This window comes from Oncorhynchus clarkii, chromosome 10 (genome assembly GCF_045791955.1).
Source record: "Oncorhynchus clarkii lewisi isolate Uvic-CL-2024 chromosome 10, UVic_Ocla_1.0, whole genome shotgun sequence".
NCBI lineage: Eukaryota > Metazoa > Chordata > Actinopteri > Salmoniformes > Salmonidae > Oncorhynchus > Oncorhynchus clarkii.
Window position 1 is genome coordinate 38,933,548 of NC_092156.1, and position 19,717 is coordinate 38,953,264.

The 19,717-nt window shown below is 41.2% G+C and overlaps 1 protein-coding gene across 21 annotated transcripts in view; it reads right to left on the bottom strand.

Annotated features, from left to right (window-relative positions):
• The window catches only part of LOC139418453 (RNA-binding protein Musashi homolog 2-like), a 337,230-nt gene that overhangs the window by 310,609 nt on the left and 6,904 nt on the right, over positions 1–19,717 (bottom strand). For all 21 annotated transcript variants that reach the window (XM_071167895.1, XM_071167893.1, XM_071167896.1 and 18 more), the window contains exon 5: positions 13,716–13,757. In XM_071167895.1, coding sequence (XP_071023996.1) covers positions 13,716–13,757 — 42 coding nt within the window. The remainder of the gene's footprint in view (positions 1–13,715; positions 13,758–19,717) is intronic.

Below are 19,717 nucleotides of genomic sequence, written 5' to 3' on the forward strand. Positions count from 1 at the left end.
CACACACACACACACACACACACACACACACACACACACACACACACACACACACACACACACACACACACACACACACACACACACACACACACACACACAGGCCGGTGCGGCTGCAGAACTAGGGCATCTGCTACAAGGACATTACAGGTCAGGACTACTTCATGGACAAGTCAACCTATCTCTGAAGACCACAACACTACAGAGGGCTTTGAGCTCCCCTACCCTCCTATCCCACCTCCCCCTCCTCTCCTTCCCGCCATCCTCCATGCGGTACCCAGGGCTCTCTGGTAGCAGTAGCTATAAAGGACATGTCAACGAGTGGGTTCACTTTATCCCATTCATTTGTTTAGTTTGGCCAATTTGGAACCTCTTGGGAATTGACTGTGTTTTGTTTGAGAGGGGGATTTATATGCAATGCTCTAAAAGAGCTAAGCTTTCCCCTCCAGCGTTGGTGCTCCTCTGAGCGGCACCACTGGGCTTTAGTCAGGGACTCAGTGGCAGATCAGCTGTTTCAGCAAGTACGGAGCAGAGAGAGAGGGTGGGGGGGGGGGATGTTCAACTCTTCCATGTTGTGTAAGCATAAGGCAGACAGCTCTGTTAAATATTACAGCAATAGGCATACCTTAATGTTTCATAAGTTAAAGATTGCTTTGGCTAAAAATGACAGTGGCACAGTAGAACATCCAAACTCGACTTTATGAATATTCATATGTGGATGGGATTCAAATTCATTCTGAATTCATGTTCTACTGAGACAGTCGTTTGAAGTTCGAGGTTATTCAACATTTAGAGGTACACATGTCTGTTCAATATTACATGGGAGGATAAATAGTTCCATATGGAGGATTTATCAAAGAATAGAAAGTCAAAACACAACTAGATATTCAATTCAAACAGTCCTCCCATCAAATAGGCTAACGCATCAATCTACCCAATTTAGTTGCAGTGAAACAATTTAGTTGGAACAAAATTCTGCTGGTTATAATATTGACAGACATTGGTTGGAAAAAACGGAATGAAGTCTGAAAGGAATCTGAATCAGAAAGGTGAAAGCAGAAGAGGGCAGAGGATGAGTTGCTATTGTATAGATGGAAGAGTTGGCTTTTTAGAGCCGTGATAACTTGGATCCTGCAACACTGCAGTCCTAGTTGCCTGCACAGTCTCAGCTACAGTCTCAGCTACTGCCAAAGCAGCTTGTTGGAGAGTTAACGCATGGACAGAGTAAGATAATTGTCCACTCTTCCAAAGGTGCTCTAATAGGCCTGGCAGGCACTCAGCGTTACATCAGCCAGAAACCAGAAGAAGATCCATCCTGGGTCCTGTATGTTGGTCTCTGACTAACACTACGCCGAGAGGATCAGATGAAAAGTAAAGACGTTCTGTTCTGAAAATAGTTTAGCTGAAGTGCTGTGGTGTGGTATTTCTTATTTACATGAGGGGAAGCCCCTTGGAATACAAATTGAAAGAGATAAGAGTCAAGGTCAAACATGAAGGTCACTGCAGAGGCAACATACTAGGCAGAGCATACCGCAAGGTCTTTTAAGATTATTCAAATCTTCTCTAATACATTCTGGGTTAGAAATACATTATTATAATTCATTTTACAACTTTAATGCTGCATTTATTTTAAATGGTTGTGGGGAGCAGTGTTGTGTGTCTGGGTAGGATTGAAGCCGCAGAGACTTCGCTCAACGAAGGACTTAAATCACTTCTCGAGACGAGTGTAGCAGAAAATTGATAATTACTGGCAGCACAGCTGTGCCTAGTCATCAGGTGTGACAAATACCCACCTCCCTCCCAAAAACGATCATTACAAAAGTCGAGCCCAGGACAGGGGATGACAAATATCTACTTGTTTGTTGCTTCGGCAGGGCTGTTTATTTCTGTGTGTCAGAGGCAGAGAATGTGTGGTCACCCAGGCCACTTAGGCCCTTCCCTGGCTATCACGTGCCCCAGGCCAGAGGCTCCGTGCCAGGCCAGAGGCTTCCCGCCAGGCCAGGGAGATGCCACAGTGGGGTCAGGCCTCCAGGAATGTGGTGCTCTCTGGCTAGAGAGTGACTGGGTGAGCTCTGTTCTGTCTCTGTCCCACTAGGCCCCTCTCCTCACTGCAGAACAGAACACTATCTCAGTTCTCAGCTCCCAGATTCCATCTTGCTCAACCTGTCTGCCTCCGACCCTGGAACTAATCTACTCCCCACTCCGTCTCCCACAATGCCGTGCGAGACTGTGCCGCTGGGGCCTGCTCTGCGTAATTCAGTAGCAACGTGAGTGCAAAACTAAGCCACTGCAGAACAGCCAGGCTGTAACTATGTGTCAGTACTGTCATAACATGTAAATATGCCTTCATCGGTCAAATAGAAGTGCACAAACAACAAGATGGAAACTACCAATCAGTGAGAGTTTAAGAATCCTAGGTGAATGGAGATATGGTGGGGTTGGGGAGGGGCGGCGCCATCAATGTGTGTGCAGGCGTGCACGTGTGTCATATAAAACGAGGGCTTTGATAGGGCTGTGTTAGTAGTGATGAGGGGGGTTGAGTTGGGTTGAGGGGGGCAGCTAGTCTCAATCCTGGCTCTCATTACTATCAGTCAGCATCAGGTTTAGCAGGGCCAGGCTCCTGCAGCCCTCTGTCCTCCCTGCCCTCCCTCTCGTCTATCCTGTCTGCTGCCATTGATAAGTACACAACACGGCCCTGAACCCCCCCCCCCAAACCTAATTACCCTCGACCCACAGCAAAGAGACCAGGCTAGGGAGAGAAGAGGAGGGGAAATGGGCCAACAGGACACAGAACACAGTCATATACTGTACTGCACATACAGGTTAAACACAAAGACAAGCATATAGTTCATTCAGAATAACAACATATGCTCACTGACACACACACACAGACATGATACATATCATATAATTACAATGAGTAGAAGAGAAAACAGCATCAATCAAACTGAGCAGTGCTTTGACTGATTGAGTCTCTTCTGACAGTCTTTTGGTGATTCTGTCTGACCACCCAACAAACAGTCATTCATATTTTATTTTTTATTTTTTATTTAACCTTTATTTAACTAGGCAAGTCAGTTAAGAACAAATTGTTATTTACAACGACAGCCCAGGGACAGTGGGTTAACTGCCTTGTTCAAGGGCAGAATTACAGATTTTTACCTTGTCAGCTCAGGGATTCGATCTAGCAACCTTTCAGTTACTTGTCCAACGCTCTAACCACTAGGCTACCTGCCTGGGCTTTGGCCTCATTCTTGTCTGGGCCAGTTTCATTGAGGCCATTCAAAGCTGGAACAGTGTAGGGTCAGGGATTTAAACACATCTCCTGATACCCCACGCATCCATTACCAAAGGGAAACAACATCTCTCCATGTAGCCCTCTATCTGGGGGGGGGGGGGGGGGGGGTTTGTTTGTCTCGGCTACAAACCTTTTTCACCAGGAGGTTAGAGGGAGGTAGCGATAAAGCAATCCCATCAACTGAACACTGATTGATTGACTTTTCCCTTGCCCTGATCCAAGTTAGCTTTGCCAGCTATCGGATTGTTCCTTGTTTTCAGTGAAAAGTCAATGCACTTCCCGTTGGTTCTAAAAACCCATTTCAGAAGTGCATTTACGTGGAGGAAAAACATAAATACACATAGTAACAGTGAGGTTGTGTTTCTGTTGGTAGATGATTGTCTCCAGTCTTGGAGGAATGGAAAGATGACCTACTATCATCCAATGTGAAAACATGTAAGATAGAGATATACATAGAGATATACATGTACATAGAGATATACATAGAGATATACATGTACACAGAGATATACATAGAGATATACATGTACACAGAGATATACATAGAGATATACATATATATATATATATATATAGAGAGAGAGAGAGAGAGAGAGAGAGAGAGGAGGGAGAGAGATATATACATGTACATAGAGATATACATGTACATAACTATACATAGAGATATACATGTACATAAAGATATAGATAGAGATATACATAGAGATATAAATAGAGATATACATGTACATAGACATATATATAGAGATATACATGTACATAAATATATAGATAGAGATATACATAGAGATATACATGTACATAGAGATATACATAGAGATATACATGTACATAGAGATATACATAGAGATAGACATAGAGCTATAAATAGAGATATACATAGAGATATACGTGTACATAAAGATATAAATAGAGATATACATAGACATATACATAGAGATATACATGTACATACAGATATAGATAGAGATATACATGTACATAGAGATATACATAGACATATACAGAGATATACATGTACATAAAGATATAGATAGAGATATACATAGAGACATACATGTACATAAAGATATACATATATATATATATATATATATATATATATAGAGAGAGCGAGAGAGAGGGAGAGAGGGAGAGAGATATATACATGTACATAGAGATATACATGTACATAGATATACATAGAGATATACATGTACATAGAGATATACATATACATAAAGATATAAATAGAGATATACATGTACATAGACATATACATAGAGATATACATGTACATAGAGATATACATGTACATAGAGATATACATAGAGATGTACATGTACATAGAGATATACATGTACACAGAGATATAAATAGAGATATACATGTACAGAGATATACATATATATATATAGAGAGAGAGAGAGAGAGGGAGAGAGGGAGAGAGATATACAGTGGGGAGAACAAGTATTTGATACACTGCCGATTTTGCAGGTTTTCCTACTTACAAAGCATGTAGAGGTCTGTAATTTTTATCATAGGTACACTTCAACTGTGAGAGACGGAATCTAAAACAAAAATCCAGAAAATCACATTGTATGATTTTTTAGTAATTAATTTGCATTTTATTGCATGACATAAGTATTTGATCACCTACCAACCAGTAAGAATTCCGGCTCTCACAGACCTGTTAGTTTTTCTTTAAGAAGCCCTCCTGTTCTCCACTCATTACCTGTATTAACTGCACCTATTTGAACTCGTTACCTGTATAAAAGACACCTGTCCACACATTCAATCAAACAGACTCCAACCTCTCCACAATGGCCAAGACCAGAGAGCTGTGTAAGGACATCAGGGATAAAATTGTAGAGCTGCACAAGGCTGGGGTGGGCTACAGGACAATAGGCAAGCAGATTGGTGAGAAGGCAACAACTGTTGGCGCAATTATTAGAAAATGGAAGAAGTTCAAGATGACGGTCAATCACCCTCGGTCTGGGGCTCCATATAAGATCTCACCTCGTGGGGCATCAATGATCATGAGGAAGGTGAGGGATCAGCCCAGAACTACACGGCAGGACCTGGTCAATGACCTGAAGAGAGCTGGGACCACAGTCTCAAAGATAACCATTAGTAACACACTATGCCGTCATGGATTAAAATCCTGCAGCGCACGCAAGGTCCTCCTGCTCAAGCCAGCGCATGTCCAGGCCTGTCTGAAGTTTGCCAATGACCATCTGGATGATCGGGAAAAGGTCATGTGGTCTGATGAGACAAAAATAGAGCTTTTTGGTCTAAACTCCACTCGCCGTGTTTGGAGGAAGAAGAAGGATGAGTACAACCCTAAGAACACCATCCCAACCGTGAAGCATGGAGGTGGAAACATTATTTGGGGATGCTTTTCTGCAAAGGGGACAGGACGACTGCACCGTATTGAGGGAAGGATGGATGGGGCCATGTATCGCGAGATCTTGGCCAACAACTTCCTTCCCTCAATAAGAGCATTGAAGATGGGTCGTGGCTGGTTCTTCCAGCATGACAACAACCGGAAACACACAGCCAGGGCAACTAAGGAGTGGCTCCATAAGAAGCATCTCAAGGTCCTGGAGTGGCATAGCCAGTCTCCAGACCTGAACCCAATAGAAAATCATTGGAGGGAGCTGAAAGTCCGTATTGCCCAGCGACAGCCCCGAAACCTGAAGGATCTGGAGAAGGTCTGTATGGAGGAGTGGGCCAAAATCCCTGCTGCAGTGTGTGCAAACCTGGTCAAGAACTACAGGAAACGTATGATCTTTGTAATTGCAAACAAAGGTTTCTGTACCAATTATTAAGTTCTGCTTTTTTGATGTATCAAATACTTATGTCATGCAATAAAATGCAAATTAATTACTTCACAGTTGAAGTGTACCTATGATAAAAAATTACAGACCTCTACATGCTTTGTAAGTAGGAAAACCTGCAAAATCGGCAGTATATCAAATACTTGTTCTCCCCACTGTACATGTACAAAGAGATATACATAGAGATATACATAGAGATATAAATAGAGATATACATGTACATAAATATATAGATAGAGATATACATGTACATAAAGATATACATAGAGATTAGAGGTTGACCGATTAATCGGAATGGCCGATTAATTAGGGCCGATTTCAAGTTTTCATAACAATCGGAAATTGGTAATTTGGACGCCGATTTTGCCGATAAAAAAAAAAAAAGTTTTTACACCTTTATTTAATCTTTATTTAACGAGGTAAGTCAATTAAGAACACATTCTTATTTTCAATGACAGCCTAGGAACGGTGGGTTAACTGCCTTGTTCAGGGGCAGAACGACAGATTTTTACTTTGTCAGCTCAGGGATTCAATCTTGCAACTTATGGTTAAGTAGTCCAACGCTCTAACCACCTGCCTCACGAGGAGCCCGCCTGTTACGCGAATGCAGTAAGAAGCGAATGCAGTAAGAAGCCAAGGTTGCTAGCTAGCATTAAACTTAATCAATCATAATCATTAGTTATAACTACACATGGTTGATGATATTACTAGTTTATCTAGCGTGTCCTGCGTTGCATACAATCGATGCAGTGCGCATTCGCGAAAAAGGACTGTCGTTGCTCCAACGTGTACCTAACCATAAACACCAATGCATTTCTTAAAATCAATACACAGAAGTATATATTTTTAAATCTGCATATTTAGCTAAAAGAAATCCAGGTTAGCAGGCAATATTAACCAGGTGAAATTGTGTCCTTTCTCTTGCGTTCATTGCACGCAGAGTCAGGGTATATGCAACAGTTTGGGCCGCCTGGCTCATTGCTAACTAATTTGCCAGAATGTTACGTAATTATGACATAACATTGAAGGTTGTGCAATGTAACAGGAATATTTAGACTGATGGATGCCACCCGTTAGATAAAATACCGAACGGTTCCGTATTTCACTGAAAGAATAAACGTCTTGTTTTCGAGATGATAGTTTCCGGATTCGACCATATTAATGAGCTAAGGCTCGCATTTCTGTGTGTAATTATGTTAACATTAAGTCTATGATTTGATAGAGCAGTCTGACTGAGCGATAGTAGACACCAGCAGGCTCATAAGTATTCATTCAAACAGCACTTTCGTGCGTTTTGCCAGCAGCTCTGCTGTTTATGACTTCAAGCCTATTAACTCCCGAGATTAGGCTGGTGTAACGATGTGATGTGAAATGGCTAGCTACTTAGCGGGGTGCGCGCTAACAGCATTTCAAACGTCACTCGCTCTGAGACTTGGAGTAGTTGTTCCCCTTGCTCTGCATGGGTAACGCTGCTTCGAGGGTGGCTATTGTCGTTGTGTTCCTGGTTTAAGCCCAGGTAGGAGCGAGGAGAGGTACGGAAGCTATAATGTTACACTGGCAATACTAAAGTGCCTAAAAGAACATCCAATAGTCAAAGGTACATGAAATACAAATGGTATAGAGAGAAATAGTCCTATAATTCCTATAATAACTACAACCTAAAACTTCTTACCTGGGAATATTGAAGACTCATGTTAAAAGGAACCACCAGCTTTCATATGTTCTCATGTTCTGAGCAAGGAACTTAAATGTTAGCATTTTTACATGGCACATATTGCACTTTTCCTTTCTTCTCCAACACTTTGTTTTTGAATTATTTAAACCAAATTGAACATGTTTCATTATTTATTTGAGGCTAAATTGATTTTATTGATGTATTATATTAAGTTAAAATAAGTGTTCATTCAGTATTGTTGTTTTTTATTGTATTTTTATTTCACCTTTATTTAACCAGGTAGGCCAGTTGAGAACAAGTTTTCATTTACAACTGCGACCTGGCCAAGATAAAGCATAGCAGTGTGAACAGACAACAACACAGAGTTACACATGGAGTAAACAATAAACAAGTCAATAACACAGTAGAAAGAAAAAAAGAGTCTATATACATTGTGTACAAAAGGCATGAGGAGGTAGGTGGATAATTGTCATTATTACAAATAAATATTTTGTCATTATTACAAATAAATATACAAAAATCGTCCGATTAATCGGTATCGATATACATAGAGATATACATAGAGATATACATGTACATAAATATATACATAGAGATATACATGTACACAGAGATATACAGTACATAGAGATATACAGACAAGCTTCAATGCCATACAACTCTCCTTCCGTGGCCTCCAATTGCTCTTAAATACAAGTAAAACTAAATGCATGCTCTTCAACCGATCGCTACCTGTACCTACCCGCCTGTCCAACATTACTACTCTGGACGGCTCTGACTTAGAATACGTGGACAACTACAAATACTTAGGTGTCTGGTTAGACTGTAAACTCTCCTTCCAGACCCATATCAAACATCTCCAATCCAAAGTTAAATCTAGAATTGGCTTCCTATTTCGCAACAAAGCATCCTTCACTCATGCTGCCAAACATACCCTTGTAAAACTGACCATCCTACCAATCCTCGACTTTGGCGATGTCATTTACAAAATAGCCTCCAATACCCTACTCAACAAATTGGATGCAGTCTATCACAGTGCAATCCGTTTTGTCACCAAAGCCCCATATACAGTGCCTTGCGAAAGTATTCGGCCCCCTTGAACTTTGCGACCTTTTGCCACATTTCAGGCTTCAAACATAAAGATATAAAACTGTATTTTTTTGTGAAGAATCAACAACAAGTGGGACACAATCATGAAGTGGAACGACATTTATTGGATATTTCAAACTTTTTTAACAAATCAAAAACTGAAAAATTGGGCGTCATCTACAAGACCCTGCTAGGTAAAGTCCCCCCTTATCTCAGCTCGCTGGTCACCATTGCATCTCCCACCTGTAGCACACGCTCCAGCAGGTATATCTCTCTAGTCACCCCCAAAACCAATTCTTTCTTTGGCCGCCTCTCCTTCCAGTTCTCTGCTGCCAATGACTGGAACGAACTACAAAAATCTCTGAAACTGGAAACACTTATCTCCCTCACTAGCTTTAAGCACCAACTGTCAGAGCAGCTCACAGATTACTGCACCTGTACATAGCCCACCTATAATTTAGCCCAAACAACTACCTCTTTCCCTACTGTATTTAATTTATTTATTTATTTATTTTGCTCCTTTGCACCCCATTATTTTTATTTCTACTTTGCACATTCTCCCATTGCAAATCTCCCATTCCAGTGTTTCACTTGCTATATTGTATTTACTTTGCCACCATGGCCTTTTTTGCCTTTACCTCCCTATTCTCACCTCATTTGCTCACATCGTATATAGACTTGTTTATACTGTATTATTGACTGTATGTTTGTTTTACTCCATGTGTAACTCTGTGTCGTTGTATGTGTCGAACTGCTTTGCTTTATCTTGGCCAGGTCGCAATTGTAAATGAGAACTTGTTCTCAACTTGCCTACCTGGTTAAATAAAGGTGAAATAAATAAATAAAATAAAAATACATGTACATAGAGATATACATAGATATATACAGAGATATACATGTACATAGAGATATACATAGAGATATAAATAGAGATATACATAGAGATATACATGTACATAGAGATATAAATAGATATATACATGTACATTGAGATATACATAGAGATATACATGTAAATAGAGATATACATAGAGATAAACATGTACATAGAGATATACATGTACATAGAGATGCCAATGCCAGGATAGTGGATTCAACACGTCTATAAGTTTCTTTGGATAAGTGTCTGCTAATGGCATATAAAGATATGCTCAATATGATGTATTCTGTTCTATATAAAGGACTTTTGTCCTTGAATGTTCTTTCAAACTCTGGCAGTGGTGCACGACTGAGTTTGAACAGGGAATCTAGCGCTTTTAATAAACTCATATGGACATTTAGAGTAGCTGGCAGCCATGGTTTCAAATTCCCAGCAGTCAGCTGTGTCAGTTGAAATGAAAATCATTCTGAGATGGAGAAGATTATAATACTAAAATCACCTAAAGAAAAACAACATATCTGAGTGAGGCGTAACAGCGGATTCACCGGGCTTTGTGAGGCTGTCCAGAATGAAAAGAAGAGGAAGAGATGGAGGGAGGGAGGGGAGAGAGACAGAGAGGGAGAAACAGAGAAAGAAAGAAAGTAAGAATGGAGAGAATGTAGGAGAGCAGCCCGTGTGCAGGTTTCTTAATTGGCATTGGGGTAGAGAACTGCACTCCTGGGCCTCTCTCCTTTGGCAAGCATTCCCAATAGTGTGTGTGTTTCTGTAAGGGAGTGTGTGTGTGTGTGTTTGTGAAGGAGTGTGTTTGTGTGGTGATGTGAAGGAGTGTGTGTGTGTTTCTCTGAGGGAGTGTGTGTGTGTGTGTGCATGTCTGTCTGTCTGTGTGTGTGCGCATCTTACATAATTGTTGTTCTGTGTCTTTGGTTGTGCGTGTGTGTGTGTGTGTGTGTGTGTGTGTGTGTGTGTGTGTGTGTGTGTGTGTGTGTGTGTGTGTGTGTGTGTGTGTGTGTGTGTGTGTGTGTGTGTGTGTGTGTGTGGGGGGCTCTGTCTGTACTGTACTTCACACAGTGTCACCTTTGGACTTCATTAAAAACTTGGCGAGGAGTTTTCTCTCTCAGCAACAAGTTTGTCCCTAGCTCCAGCACCACGGGACACCTGGGAGCTTTTCTCCAACTCAGAACATTAAGCACACAACACGTCCCTCAGAAAGAGGTGGGGGCCCAGAACCAGACAAAAGTGAATCTATTCTAGACGCTCTAGCCTCCCCTTCCCACTATCACCAGCAGTAGAAGTCCCTCAGCAGTGGCAGAAAGCGAGAGAGGCAGGCAGAGTACACAGTGGACACGCACACAGACAGAAGGGGAAATCTGGGCCACTGCTTTGATGGTATTTATGACTGATAACCTAGATCCATTTCCACTCAGGCCTACTACGGTACGCTTTGTTAGCTGCAGTCAACATTTGAAGGTTACTTCCTCTCCCTGATTAAAATATACATATCATATCACCAAATAAAACTTTGTGATTGTCAACCCAAGTAAACAGTATTACTCCTTTAAGTTCCTTTAGAGTCTAGCTCCCACTGTTCAGTACATCCAGAACATATCTATTTGTGTACAGTACAGAGAGGCTTGTCTCATCAGTGCAGTCCAATGACTACCATTGATGTGGCGACTAGTGGCTGCTAGTGAAGCCTAATGAGGCAAACAGCCCCTGGTGAGACGGCCCGGCGGAAAAGAAGGGGTTAAGCTGCGCTGCTCGTCTTCTCTGAGTGGCCCAGCTCCTTCCTTTCATTTCCATAACAAGCCATCAGAGCTCATCTACCAGAGAAGTGGCCAATTAAAATCATGTTGGTACACGCTATGATTGTCTGTGATTCCGCAGTGTGAAAACAACAACAACAGCAGCAGCAGCGCAGCAACAACAACAGCGGCAGCGACGGTATCGGTAACGACATGGACAGCTGAGAAACCAATCTTTAGCGATGTGGGCAGCAACCGTCACCTTGGTTTCTAAACACACCAGGCAGTCATCAGCCCCCAGTTTCCATGTTCCTGTGAAAATACAAAGAGAACAGCTCCACAAAGGATGAGAACAGAGAGAGACAGCACCTGTCCATCGCTCTCTCATACCTAACCCCTCCATTCACCTCACACAGACATCACGCTGTGCAGATCTATTGGCTCAAGACAGTAGGGGATCCATGTGTGACCAGGTAGAACAATTCTAACATAATTGGGGCCCCTATATATTCATGCACTGTATTTAATCATATAGGAAACTGGGTGCATTATAATAGCACTAAGGCCAATGTCTGAAGTACCTGGGGAGATACATGTAGATGTAGGCTACTTACAAAATCTACAATCGCTTAAGGTACAGTAACAGTACTATACACAATATGCAACGTTGCAGGGTAGATAGGGGGTGGAGTAAAACCAGGAGGAAACCAAAGCCGATCGGTCTCTCAACAACCCAGCGCCATTGAGGCACCTGTAGCCTGCCCTAGCAGCCGGCCCCATAGAAGCCCTCTCACTGAGGACAGGCCTGTTAAACAACAGCGACTAGCAGCCGGCTGGAGAAGAAGGTGGGGGGAAGAAACGATGACAAATTCAAGACAGAAAGTGCTTTCTAAATGGCAACCTCAGACCCAGACTGCTTATAAAGGCCTTAAATCAATTAAATATGAAGGAGAAAGGCATGAAATGCTAATCTATCTGCCTTAATCCTATTTCTTTGAGATACTTTGAAATCCACATTCTCTTGCATAATACTAAAACAAATAAAAGCCATTTTCTCCTCTAATGAGCTTGCCCTAGAGCCTGCCGTTTTCTAAAACATCACAACGACAGGCATTTTCTGTACTACTGTAGCAATTCTGTTTAGTAGTCATTGTTTTCTTCCAGTGAGGTAACCTACCTTCATAATGACACTGGATGTTTATAAGTGTGTGAGAACAATTCATGTTTTTCTGAGCGATTCCGTTCTCTTACATGTTGGTCCCAGCTAAACAGAGCATATTGTTGTAAAAAGTATAAAATAATAAGCACAACAGCTATGTCTTCCAGGGAGGAGCTAGCTTCCCTTTCAACTGAAATCCCAAAATATAGAGGAAAAACATGTCGGTTGTTTTTGATGTGTTTTATTTGTTTTATGTTCAGGAACAAGCCGAGGAAGAGAAAAGGTTTAAGTGACAAACAGGCAAATGTGGGAGAGAGAAAAAAGAGCTGGTAGTTTCTCAACCATATGCCGATACCCGTAAGACACCATGTGCTCTGGCTTTGAAAGCTTTCACTGCCAATTCCCCATTTGAAACCAGAACCGCTCAGTAACAACACCTCTCTGTGAGCCGGTGGGAAGGAGAAAAATACATTATTGATCTCCGCCCGTTTCAGGTCTAAAAGGTCTGATGTGAGGAGCACTACAGTGGCCTAAAGGCACTCCCCTCTAACCCAAAGCTAGTCAGAGGGGATAAAGAGCACACCTCTCACCACTGTAGCTACATCATGATCACCAACACAACCTTAACACACTGTGTGTGTGCGTGTGCGTGTGCATGTGTGTGTGTGTGCGTGTGTGTGTGTGTGTGTGTGTTGCACACAGAAGACAACCAGTAACCGAGCCAGAATTAAGCCATTATGAAAGATATGATACTGTCATCATTAATAAGTTACCTACATGTCAAATATCCCCATTATTTTGTTATTGGTTTGTTTTGGTAAAATTGGGATCAGCATAGGGGAAATGACTGCTGACCATGGCAGTGACCTTCCAACTGTGCAGGAAGTGGTCCCAAGCTCATAGTACAAGTGCCTTTGGAATGCTTTTTCCATTATGACACACGAGTGGGGAAAATGAAAGGAGTCCTGTTGCTAATAAAGAAAATTGATTTAGAGAAGGAGGCTGACTGGTCAGTTAGTATCACTAATACTAAGTGAGGTGGTTTGCTCTTACCTTAGGTTGAGCGCGTCGGGGGAAGGCAACCTTAGGATCAATCTGTAAATGACAGAAACATTTGGAGTAAGTAAATAAGGAATGACATTGTCAACTGTGCATCAACATTCACATTTTAGCGACAGAGATAAAATGCTAAAGTTCCTCCAAAGTGACAACAACATCATTTTGATGTAGATGCGAAGAGATGTTCACAAAACGGGAACAGTGCCTTTGAAAGTTTGGAGGAAATGATTCATTCAAGATTACAGTGTTGGAGTCTGGAGTTTGTGACTCCAGATATTCCAAAATAAGCAGGAAGGTGCATCAGATCAAGCCTTTTTTTTCTGTCTTCGCCTTGTCGTCTCGTTAATTTCATTTTTTCTTCTGTTTAACTGGTCTCGAGGTGTGCGGTTGCAGCCTTATCAATCTTGCATTCAGAATGAATAGAAACTATTTCATGCACCGATGTCACGGTGCCTTCTCCTGACTTTAATACCAGGCTCTTAAAAGAGAACTTTCTAACAATCTCATCCAAGCAGACCCATTGAAGGGGAAAAACGTAAACAGATGGAAATTGTTCTCTTGCAGAAAATGACTTCTTTGTGTTTAGCAGGGCAAACCCTTTACCTTGCTGCATATTTCTCTGTGAGGATTTGAAGGCTTGTCTACCTAGAGGTTGAATGTAATCCACTAGAGCATCATCATAGAGATCCTTTCTCTCTCAGTAGATGTCTCTCTCAGTGGGCCGCATGTAGGCCTGAGATGTCTCTCTCAGTGGGCCGCATGTAGGCCTGAGATGTCTCTCTCAGTGAGCCTCATGTAGGCCTGAGATGTCTCTCTCAGTGAGCCTCATGTAGGCCTGAGATGTCTCTCTCAGTGGGCCGCATGTAGGCCTGAGATGTCTCTCTCAGTGGGCCGCATGTAGGCCTGAGATGTCTCTCTCAGTGAGCCACATGTAGGCCTGAGATGTCTCTCTCAGTGGGCCGCATGTAGGCCTGAGATGTCTCTCTCAGTGAGCCACATGTAGGCCTGAGATGTCTCTCTCAGTGGGCCGCATGTAGGCCTGAGATGTCTCTCTCAGTGAGCCTCATGTAGGCCTGAGATGTCTCTCTCAGTGAGCCTCATGTAGGCCTGAGATGTCTCTCTCAGTGGGCCGCATGTAGGCCTGAGATGTCTCTCTCAGTGGGCCGCATGTAGGCCTGAGATGTCTCTCTCAGTGAGCCACATGTAGGCCTGAGATGTCTCTCTCAGTGGGCCGCATGTAGGCCTGAGATGTCTCTCTCAGTGAGCCACATGTAGGCCTGAGATGTCTCTCTCAGTGAGCCTCATGTAGGCCTGAGATGTCTCTCTCAGTGGGCCGCATGTAGGCCTGAGATGTCTCTCTCAGTGGGCCGCATGTAGGCCTGAGATGTCTCTCTCAGTGAGCCACATGTAGGCCTGAGATGTCTCTCTCAGTGGGCCACATGTAGGCCTGAGATGTCTCTCTCAGTGAGCCACATGTAGGCCTGAGATGTCTCTCTCAATTTACAAAAGGAGCCAAAAAGAAGGAGTAGGTGGTAATCTGTACTGGAAGAGCATTACAACATGTCACGTCAGCTGGACAAAACATCTTCCTCTTGTAAAACCTCTGCATCTCCTTTGACGTAAAATGCCTCTGAATCGACAAAACTGAGATCACGTATTCCTAAGAAATTAAGAAAAAATATTCCTAAATAAGGAATGCAATTGACGATTCAGTTGAAAACAAAGACAACGCTTACCATCGGTGCAGATCAATTAAGCCTACCGTAGGTCCTATTTCACCTGTTGTGTTTTAAGTGAAATCTGAAAGAGCAGCAGGTGAGAACGAAGCAGCGACATCATTTCTCTGTTCTATTTCTATCTGGTGAAGTTATGACTGTTATCATTTGAAATCAGGTCAATTTGAGAGAGGAATTCAATAACACCTGGGTTTGGCAACCCTGCTCATAATGAATTTCATGTAATGATTCGTTTTAGCAATTAGCCTCAGGCATAACCAATTCAACCTCAATTACTCAGTGGAGCCGGGCCTAGTCGTGCAAAGACAATACTATATGCTTTGAATAGCAACGCCGTCATACATGGTACTGTGTCTTTGAATATCAACTCTTGCTGCTTGTTTTTGTTTCTCTTATACGGTCAATTTTCATTTGGCATATAGCCTGTTTAAGACGTCAAAATAAATGTTTGCTACAGTTCAACTTATAACAGAACAGCAGTGAAGGTGGTCAAATTTAGCCTTGCAGCATGTCAATCAAATCTACAATGGGTTTGAAGCATGAAGACTTATTCAACATACAGTCACTATCAATCCATTTTTTTTCTTCTCGTAATGCAGACATTTCGTTTGTTTATTGAAATGGCCCCATAATGCAGTAATTTGTCCAGATTACCAGTGGAGCTGAGTTAGGTAATGATGACTTAGTGTGGGATCTGTTGAGAAGGCTTGTAGAAGCACACCTTTATGTAGGTCACAGCCTAGGAAATGAATGGTTCCTTTGAGACGTTTGCCGAAGGGGGGGAATTCTAACAATTGTTTTCATTCTGTTGAAGTACTCATGTAAATGGGAAGTTTATGTGGGAATTACATTTAAAGCCTGGGCCTAGTCATATAGGCCACATATTTCCCATTACAACAGTACACTATAGCATGTCTGGAACTAAAGGTTATTCCATCTCCACACTTCCATAGGAATAGCAGTTTGCTTTTTGTGGTGTAATTGGTCTCGAGGAGTACTATTTCCCCTCACCAGTAGGAAATAAATCACAGTGAAGGGATCATTGCTAGAGCCATGAAATGATAACAAATCCACCAACAAGATATATGAGCAGTATATTCAATCAATGTTTTAATTCTGGTACAAATTACAATGCATACTGGAAGCTAATCTACAATATGTAATGGATCATATCCCAAAGTTTAAAAATAGCTTTTTCTCAATCTCTACAGCATCTTCAAACTAGGTATGTCAGACTAATAAAAGAGAACAAACCAACACATTTTTCCCCCTCCTTTTATCTTCTGTTACTGCTTTTTACAGCAGGGTCTCAGAGGGCCTCGTCACTGTGCGATTGTGAAAGAACAGGGCAGGAGGCATTTGTTTACATCCTTAGTTTAGATCTTCCAACAGGATTTCGTACATTATTCCATATTCTGGGTAAACTCTCTCTCTTAACAGATCTTCCTCTATACTGGCAGTTTAAGATTAAGTTGTTTTAAAAGCTACCACAATTGCTTATCAAAAGGCTTGATTTCTTAATTGTTTTCTTTGTGCTTCGGATGATTTAGGAAGCATTAGTATATAATGATTTATCATCTGCTTCTTTCTGTCAATTTCCCTATGGTTCTCATACACAAACAAGTATAATCATCGATGTCAAATGCACTGCCAACAAATACCCAAATGAAATCATAATTTCACTTGAGGCCATTAGGCATGCCCTTATCAAAGAAGTATTGTTTTGGAACATTAAATCATTCTATAGCAATTTATTATCCACATTTGGAAGCCTGCCTTAGCCTGCTGTGTAAGCTATGTTCTAAAAAATAATTACATGTACAGTGATTTCAGAAAGTATTCATACCCCTTGACTTATTCCACATTTTGTTGTGTTACAGCCTGAATACAAAATGGGTTAAATCATTTTTTTCTCACCCATCTACACACAATACCCCATAATGACAAAGTGAAAACATGTTTTTAGAAATTTTAGCAAATTTATTGAAAAATAAATACAGAAATAACTCATTTACTTAAGTATTCACACCCCTGAGTCAAAACTTTGTAGAAGCAGCTTTGGCAGCGATTACAGCTGTGAGTCTTTCTGGGTAAGTCTCTAAGAGCTTTCTACACCTGGATTGTGCAACATTTGTTCATTATTAATTTCTAAATTCTTCAAGCTCTGTCAAATTGGTTGTTGATCATTGCTAGACAACCATTTTCAGGTCTTGCCACAGATTCTCTAGTAAATTTAAGTCAAAATTGTAACTCGGCTACTAAGGAACATTTACTGTCTTTTTGGTAAGCAACTCCATTATAGATGCGGCCTTGTTTTTTTAAGGTTATTGTCGTGCTGAAAGGTGAATGCATCTCCCAATGCCTGGTGGAAACAGACTGAACCAGGTTTTCCTCTAGGATTTTGCCTTTGCTCCATTCCGTTTATGTTTTATCCTGAAAAACTCTCCAGTTCTTAATGATTACAAGCATACCCATAACATGATGCAACCACCACTATGCTTGAAAATATGGAGAGTGGTCCTCAGTTGTATTGGATTTGCCCAAAACATAACACTTTGTATTCAGGGAAAAAGGTTCATTCCTTTGCCAATTTTTTGCAGCATTACTTTAGTGCCTTGTTGCAAATAGGATGCATGTTTTGGAATATTTTTATTCTGTACAGGCTTCCTTCTTTTCACACCGTCAATTAGGTTAGTATTGTCGAGTAACTACAATGTTATTGATCCATCCTCAGTTATAACCAATTAAAGTCATTAAACACTGTAACTGTTTTAAAGTCACCGTTGGCCTCATGGTGAAATCCCTGAGCGATTTCCGTCATCTCCGGCAACTGAGTTAGGAAGGATGTGTTTATCTTTGTAGTGACTTGGTCATCCAAGCTGTAATTAAAAACTTCACCATGCTCAAAGAAATATTAAATTATATATATTTTTTAATCTACCAATAGGTGCACTTTTTGCGAGGCATTTTGAAACCTCCCTGGTCTTTGTGGTTGAATCTGTATTTGAAATTCACTGCTTGACTGAGGGACCTCACAAACAATTGTATGTATGGGGCACAGAGATGAGGTAGTCATTCAAAAATCATGTTAAACACTAGTATTGCACACAGAGTGAGTCCATGCAACTTATTATGTGACTTTTTAAGCAAATCTTTACTCCTGAACTTATTTAGGCTTGCCATAACAAAGGGGTTGAATACTTACTGACTCAAGACATTTCAGCTTTTCCTTTTTTATTAATTTGTGAACACATTGAAAAACATAATTCCACTTTGACATTATGGGGTATTGTGTGTAGACCAGTTATAAAAAACGACATTTAATCCATTTTAAATTCAGGCTGTAACACAACAACATGTAGAAAAAGTCAAGAGGTGTGAATACTTTCTGAAGGCGCTGTATGTCTGTGTTGATTCAATTCAATTGACGTTTTGTAGTATGCCGCAGGTATTCATTCACTCAAAATACAATCACTGCAATTATTATAAGTGCAACGAATGATGACAATGCAAAAAGTACTGCATGTACTGCAAGATAAAAGTCTGAGAAGAAGACAAAATCCATCATAGGATCTGTTGGCTCTAAGCCTGGGAAAGGCATGTATACCTTACATGATTAACTGTGGAAGACAAAGCACCTGCTAGACCTGAACCAACAAGGGGCACGGTGGAGGTGAGCTCACAGCTGACATTACTTTCAATTTATATCCGACAGAGGAGGCTTAGATTTGTTCAGAGCAGCTGCTCCTATCTGTACCAGCCCTTTCTTCTTTCTCTCTCTGTTCTTATCCCCCCTCACCTCAACCAGCCATTCTGTCATTTCAAACGCTACATCAAAACAGCAAACAGGGGTTGGCCAGAGGTCATTCAATAATGGCTGAAAATATCTGTGGACAAAACAGGCTACCTTTGTCTTGGAAGAAAGAAATCACTTATTTAGCAGTACAGTGCATCTCCTCTGGCAGGAGTCCAGAGTGAATAATCCCCACTTGGACATTGATACTGTGACGCAGTAGTCTAACACTACAACTCCTCACATAAAGAAGAATTATAATCACTTCAAATCATGTTCGTCATCATTTCTTAAACTAACTGTACGTAAAAAGATAACTTATCCCATTTGGAAAAGTATATAGGATAATATGAAATATAACATTCTAAATATGTTCTGAATTGCTTTGTGTTTTGAAGCCTTAGGCTCTACTTGGCCATATGTCTCCATTCACATTCATCCTGGTCTGAAAGCCCTCTGTTTTAATA